This window comes from Triticum dicoccoides, chromosome 5A (genome assembly GCF_002162155.2).
Source record: "Triticum dicoccoides isolate Atlit2015 ecotype Zavitan chromosome 5A, WEW_v2.0, whole genome shotgun sequence".
Classification (NCBI taxonomy): domain Eukaryota; kingdom Viridiplantae; phylum Streptophyta; class Magnoliopsida; order Poales; family Poaceae; genus Triticum; species Triticum dicoccoides.
This window is the reverse complement of record NC_041388.1, coordinates 540,488,619-540,495,305: the sequence shown is the minus strand read 5'-3', so window position 1 is coordinate 540,495,305 and position 6,687 is coordinate 540,488,619. Positions and strand designations below refer to the sequence as shown.

Genomic DNA, 6,687 nt, shown 5'->3' with positions numbered 1-6,687 from the left:
GGTTGTGTAGGGCTTTTGTGCCTACTTATGCGTGTGGTGTGTATGGCTTTTTGCGTCTCACGTGTTAGTGCTCATGGCATATGTGTGGCTCTTTGTGTCTCACATGTCAATACTGGTACGAGTGCGCTACTGGGACCAATGACTTGCCTCTATGTGTGGCTGACACATTTGTGAAAGGGGCGACGTTGGTCTCTATCAATTTTTGTTGCCGCTGTTCGTGGGTGGATGGGCTTTGGGTCGCCCAAGGAACAGGCCCCTTACACAACGGCCCTATGAATGAAGAGCGGCATGGCAACGAGCGTGATACATTCTATTCAAATTGATTATACCTTTTTACTAAAGTTGTACTAAATGTGCGTCAATTAATATGGATGAGAGGGAATACCATATTTTTGGAGATGATTTCGCTAATTTCAACACAAGCAACACACTTAAATCAAACGATGTACTGCAATGTTGCATTAAAAAAAGGGATGCACTGCGATTGTTGAACTTAAGAGACCATCTACATGGATGCATGATTCAGTATCATATCAAAGGCACTCAAATTCACAATGATGCTAGGAAGATTCAGTATCATGATTGTTGAACGATATTTATTTATTTACACCATGGTTCACCACAGTTTCCCTCCATCTCTTAAGCATGCTGGAAGATTCAAAGAAGCCAGACACCATGGCCACCTAGCTAATTCTCCTGGCCGGCACTACAACCGATTGATGTACGGGAAAGCTAGCGGTTGGAATTACTGCCGGCGGAAGAGGTGCTCCTCGCCGGTTTCCTGGTCGACGTGCCGGATCCAGCGGCTCGACACTCTCGGGCTGCGCCGGCACTGTATGCTCGGCCCCTTGCCCACCCCAACGTGGAGGACCTCGACACCCGTGTCAATCGGCAGGTACACGGACCGCACGATCCTCGTTCCTGCCGCCATGGAAGCTTCGAGCGCCTTCGTGCCACGCCGCCTCCCGTCGCCATGGCGCACCACCACCATCCCTCTCGCCCCGGGCCTGGCCGCCGCTAGCACGGCCGCAGCGTCCCGCCTCCGCGCGTCGACCACCAAGAAGTCCACGCCCTCCAGCTCCTCCATGGCCCGGTCCGCGTCCGCCAGCACGCGGGCGTAGCGGCCTCCCGTGCGCTGGGCGGCGGCGGCGAGGGCGAGGCTCGTGGTGGCCGAGTCGGGGGCCGAGACCTCGGGCGCGTCGACGACGAGCTGCGCGTTCCATCCCCCGACCATGGCGGAGACGAGCTCGGCGACGCCAGCCGACCCCGCGGGGCCGTGCTCGGAGTCTGACAGGGCGCTGACGCCGGCGATGAAGGCCTGGGACGCGGTCTCCGGGCACCACACCAGCTTCATCTCGGCCTCTCTTTCTCTCGCTCTTGGAAGAAAAGAGTACTTTGGGTTTGGAGAAAGCGAACTAGCTAGGGAAGAAAGGGTTGGTGCGCGGCAGGCGGTGCACTGCAGATATATATGTACTCCGATAAGCGTTGACAACGGCAGATCGGTCGGGGGGCAGGGCTGGGTGCGGTGGCTTGAAAAGCACATCACACGTTTTGGGCTGGGTGTGGTGGAAACGTGGACAGACCGACTATTTCCGCCGCTTTGTCTCCATCGCATCCCACCCGGATTCGGGTCACCAATTTCCATATGTCTCTCTCCGGCCATATCAATTACTTCCTCTTGTTCATAAATATAAGTCTTTTTAAAGTTTTTAATAAAAACTATATACGAATGTATATAGACATATTTTAGAGTATAGATTCACTTATTTTGCTTCGTATCGCATTAGAATCTTTAAAAAAGACTTATATTTAAAAACAGAGAAAGTAGTAATATAATTGATGGATGTTAGGGTACCCTTTGGTCCTACTAGTAGCTAGGAAAAATATTTTTAGAGCTAAATATTTTGGTAACTCTTCTATTTGGAAACCTAGCTCTCTTAGTCAGCTTTTCGGACCACTGTCATAAAAGTTCTGCCATTCATGCTGGAGGCTAGTCAGCTTCAAATTGCTAAAGGCAACTCTTACATATGGACTAATACTTGGTGTAAAGACTGGAAGAATATTTATGATCATCTTAAGCCTAATTTAGAGGGACCCTGCCCTAGTATCATTAGTGATCTTTGGAAGTCCAATTCCAAACTTTGTGATGAAGACAAAATGATTGCTTATTTGATGATTCTGTTAAGAATGAGAGTTTGAATATTCAGTTATCAATGCTAATCTTGAAGATACCATTTGTTGGACTCACACTCCTAATGCAGATTGTACAACAAAAAATGCATACAAAACTTTTGTGCGGGAAATCAGAGATAGCTCTTTTCGAAGACGAGCACTTACTTCGGATCAAGAATTTTCTGTCCCAAATTGGGTTTGGAAAAGCAAAACCATGAACCCTAGGTTCAAATTTTCTGCTTGGGGGTTCATTAGGAGAGTTGTTGCACCGGTATTGAGAGCTTCTAGGCATTCTAAAAGAATGATGTAGATGTGGTCACATAGAATCGGATTTGCACCTTTTCTTTCAATGCAGTTTATCTAGATAAATTTGGTTTAAATTTGGCCTCAAAACTGATATGTTGGACTCCAATTTATATCTTGTTGATATCATTGAAATGATTGTGTCCTCTCAACAAGGGCTAAAACTCGATAATATTTTCACAATTCTTTGGAACATATGGAAAGTCAGAAATGATCTCCTTTTCAACAGAAGAAAATGGAGTCCTATGCAGGTTCTCCAGGCTTAAAATGCAATGCTTAATGCATGTTTAATGGAGAAGGAGGAAAAAAAAACATCTCCCGAAGATACCAACTCTAACCTGCTCCCAAGTACAAATGTGCATGTACAACCTGCAGCATACAACCCAACAATGATGACTGATGAAACTTCCCTTGGAATTTCTCTAAGGAATGAGCTTAGTGAAAATTTAGCATTGGGTCTACTTCTTGCAGCAACAATTGTCAAGCTGAAGCAGCAATGCTGTCAGTATACAAGCGCTTATCAGGAGGAAGGATCAAAAGGCTGGAGCTAGTCTGGCAACGTAAGGAACAAACCAATGAGAAATACTCCCCCCGTTCCTAAATATTTGTCTTTTTAGAAATTTCAAATGGACTACCACATACGTATATACATAGACATATTTTAAAGTGTAGATTCACTCATTTTGCTTCGTATGTAGTCACTTGTTAAAATCTTTAGAAAGACAAATATTTAGGAACGGAGGGAGTAGATATTTGCACACACTTGGGATAGCCAGAGTCGCCCATGACGCCGTAGCTGCGTGGGACGCAGAAGCTGCGTCCTTCCGCGATCATGATCGTCATTTCCTCAAGGTTTTTCACTGGAGGCCACCTACGCTCGCTCTCCACGCAGCGGTGCACCTCGTACTCTCGTCGGCAGTAGTTATCGACGTGTGCCTGGGTACTTGTAGCTGTTTTCCCGCGTTTCCGTGCTAGTCACCATGAGAATGCCATCGCGAGACATGGACTCGGTGAGCACGGCCCATGCCTTCCCCGGCAGCGGGCTCGTGAGCCGCCTAGGTCGTCCTCAGGCCGCCGTGGCCGTCCGGCACCCAGGCATTCAGCTCGGCGTGGCAGCTGATCGTGTAGAAGGCCCCCCTTGTGGAAGATGACGTCCATGTACTTGCGCGGCATGCCCGGCGGAGGGCGCAGCGTCGCCCACGACGTGGCGCCGCGAGCAAGGTAGGACAGGCCGCGGCCGTTGCTGTGGAGCAGCATCACGGCGCAGGTGCCCAGCCGGCGCCCGGGAGCCAGCGCCGCCTTGCGGAACATGTGCCTCCAGAAGCGGGTGGTCCCGCCCGTGGGCTCCCGCCGCTGTTTGCCTGGGCGAGGGTGTCGGTGATGGGAGGTAGCGGGAGGCTCCGGCCAGTGAAGGGGTCAAGCAGGGACATGGCCCACGTGTCGTCGTCGACGATGACGGCCCAGCCGTGGGAGCAGCCGATGATCCGCGACCGCGCCACCTCGTCGTCCACGACGGTCTCGACGGGGCATCGTTGGGTGTAGTGTCTGTCGGCTCTGTCGATGTGGTAGGGGTAGGGGCTGAGCTTCACGACGGGGCGTAGCTCTAGTTTCTCAAGCATGTACTCCTTCCGTTCTGATTTACTTGTCGTGGTTTTAGTTCAAACATGTGATGCAGGCGGCCGTGCCGTCGTCCCAGCAGGCGGAGGCGGGTGGTCCTGAGCGCGCGCCGCCAGGGCCTGCAGACGGCGGAGCAGAGGACGTTGTCGAGGGGCCCGACGCACAGTGCCGGATTCAGAAATTCAACTTTGAGTGTTTTAAAAAAAATTCACCCTAATACAGAAGTCCATTAGCCCATGGCAATACAAATTGTTCACAATAACAACAATATCTTAAAAGACGAAGAAAATTACAAAGAGCTATATATCTCTAAATCTAAAGATAAATCATTTGTTTATTTTTTACTAATGAAATCAATCCAAAGATACTTCATTTGTTGTTTTTAAATCAACAGTGTATTTGGTGAATTTGGAATGAGTTTCTTTTTTCAAGGGGCATTTGGACTGAGCTGAGCTTTTCTTTAGGGGTGGTTTGAGTTGAGCTGCCGAGCATCTCTCGTGCAGTCGTGCGTGAGGGCAGAGGTAACATTGCTTTTTGTTTTTTGAGCGGAGAGGTAACGTTGCTGCTCTTGGGCTGCTGGTTAGTGGACTGTGCCACTGCTGCCGATGGGCTACTATTGGCCTGTTTGCCAGCAGGAGAGCTGCTGCGTAATCTCTCAAAGTAGTACTCTTATATTTCGGTCATTTTTTTTTTTGAAACAAAGTATTTCGGTCATATAACTATATGTAGGAATTTTTTTGCAGTAAATTTTGGGTGTACATCTGTACACCCATGACCAATAGTGGATCCGCCCCTGCCGACGCGCCGGGCGATCTCGTCCAGCGCCTCCGTCGGCAGGTCAGCAAAACCCACAACGGCTGGCGGCGCCATGTACATACAGTACGTGCTTAGGATGAGTGGTCGAGTATTTAATCAAAAATTACCACATTTTACGGAAACGTGACAGAAAACTACCACTTTACGATTTTTTTGCGGGAAAGAATAGAACATTAATTTATGCCTAATAGCACACTCCACTATATAGAATTACCACACCTAACTTACATATCCATGTTAAGCTCTTCTTCTAAAGCATAATGTGTATGGGGTAAAAGGCGAGGATATTGCATCAAAATATACTCGTGATCCCCTTAATAAAACCGAGGCCCCCGAGGTTGGCGGCAATTATAGTGGAAATCAAATAACAGAGATACTTAAGACAGTACTGAAGAAATTAATCAAGAATTTTTAGAAACATTGCCAATTCAATGAAGGCACGGCTCAAATAAGACCAGCAAAGTTCATTTCTGTGAGCAACAAACACCTCAATGTAGGGTTCCACACGTGAGACACTGAAATAGTACATGGCGCACAACCTCTGAAGATGCAGATGTGATACTTGCCACATGTTTGATAATTCATTGAACATGGAGCAGTTCACAGTCGCACACAAAAAATTCAGATCATCATGCCTACACTCAGTAAGCCCCCGCTGAGCTTTCATAACCATTCAAAATGTTTCAAACACATTAAGAGTAGTGACTTTCTCTACGATTGACTTGACAGTTCACAAGTATCCATCAGCGTTTTGTGGATCAAGGAGCTGTGGAAGCGTTAGCCTCTCCTGTCTTAGATCTGATATAGCCTAAACCTCTCAGCTTCTCCACAAGTTTCCTCTCTGCAGCAGCCTGAAAACAGTGCTCCCATCAGATACAGAAACTTGGCAATTCTAACACAAAGATGTTCCAGTTAGTACCTCAAGCATGGGGCTGTCTTTCGGAATGTTACATGCTAAAATTATATTTAGGCCTGTCTTCAGCACTGAAACATGAGGTGGCATGAGCTTGCCGTTTTTCATACCAATATGATGAAAGCTGGGTCAATTGCAGCAGAAATTGAAGTACCTAAGCGGCGGGCCATGCTTGATCCAGTGTTATCAGATGTTCCTCCAAGTACAGATGTGACACTCACTCCATCACCCTGCAACGACCATGATGGTACAGTGATCAGTCTCAAAAGAAATAAATATACACCGGTTCTTAAGGTTATATCGATTGCATGTTACCAGCCTAGTGGTTGCAGCAGCATATAAATGGCCAAACTTTGCCGAGTTGTTGCATCCTATCCATGCATAGATCTGCATTGAAAAAAAAAAGAGGGGCTTAAAAAAGATAACACATGAATGTTTGACAAAGAGCAGAATGGAGAACATACCACATTGTGGATAAATATGTATATGATTCAAAGAAAAATAATCATCCGAAATATGGCTACCCATATTCCCAGTTTGTGTAGAAATGAATCAAGCTTAACTCACACGGGGATGATAACAAACGCATACACTTGCATACTTCATGTAATCATGTTACAACAAATGCTCAAGGCAAGTTTAGCTTCATGTTAAAAATTTACATATACTAACTGAAACTGAACATGGACAACTGCTAGAACATCTTCCTTTGGCAGCTTTACAAATGATATGATTTTTCTCCATGACATCAACTAACTGAATTGCACATCTAGTAGAACATCCCTTCCACTGCTTATGACATGTTTTGTTTTTCTTCGCCACCTCGATAGACTGTCTGAAAACTGCATCCCAAGAAACACAGCCTT

The 6,687-nt window shown here is 46.9% G+C and overlaps 2 protein-coding genes across 2 annotated transcripts in view; both read right to left on the bottom strand.

Annotated features, from left to right (window-relative positions):
• Window positions 1-583: 583 nt before the first annotated feature.
• LOC119297771 lies at window positions 584-1,417 on the bottom strand. Its single transcript, XM_037575426.1, has one exon. The coding sequence runs from the start codon at window positions 1,352-1,354 to the stop codon at window positions 746-748; it is 609 nt and encodes a 202-aa protein (XP_037431323.1). The 5' UTR covers window positions 1,355-1,417; the 3' UTR covers window positions 584-745.
• Window positions 1,418-5,335: 3,918 nt separating this feature from the next.
• Window positions 5,336-6,687, bottom strand: part of LOC119302631 (proteasome assembly chaperone 4-like) — a 2,728-nt gene continuing 1,376 nt past the window's right edge. The window contains exons 3-6 of the mRNA XM_037579672.1: window positions 6,137-6,208; window positions 5,976-6,051; window positions 5,828-5,892; window positions 5,336-5,759 (exon numbers count right to left, since the gene is read on the bottom strand). Of these exons, the coding sequence (XP_037435569.1) occupies window positions 5,667-5,759; window positions 5,828-5,892; window positions 5,976-6,051; window positions 6,137-6,208 (306 nt within the window). The 3' untranslated portion in view covers window positions 5,336-5,666. The remainder of the gene's footprint in view (window positions 5,760-5,827; window positions 5,893-5,975; window positions 6,052-6,136; window positions 6,209-6,687) is intronic.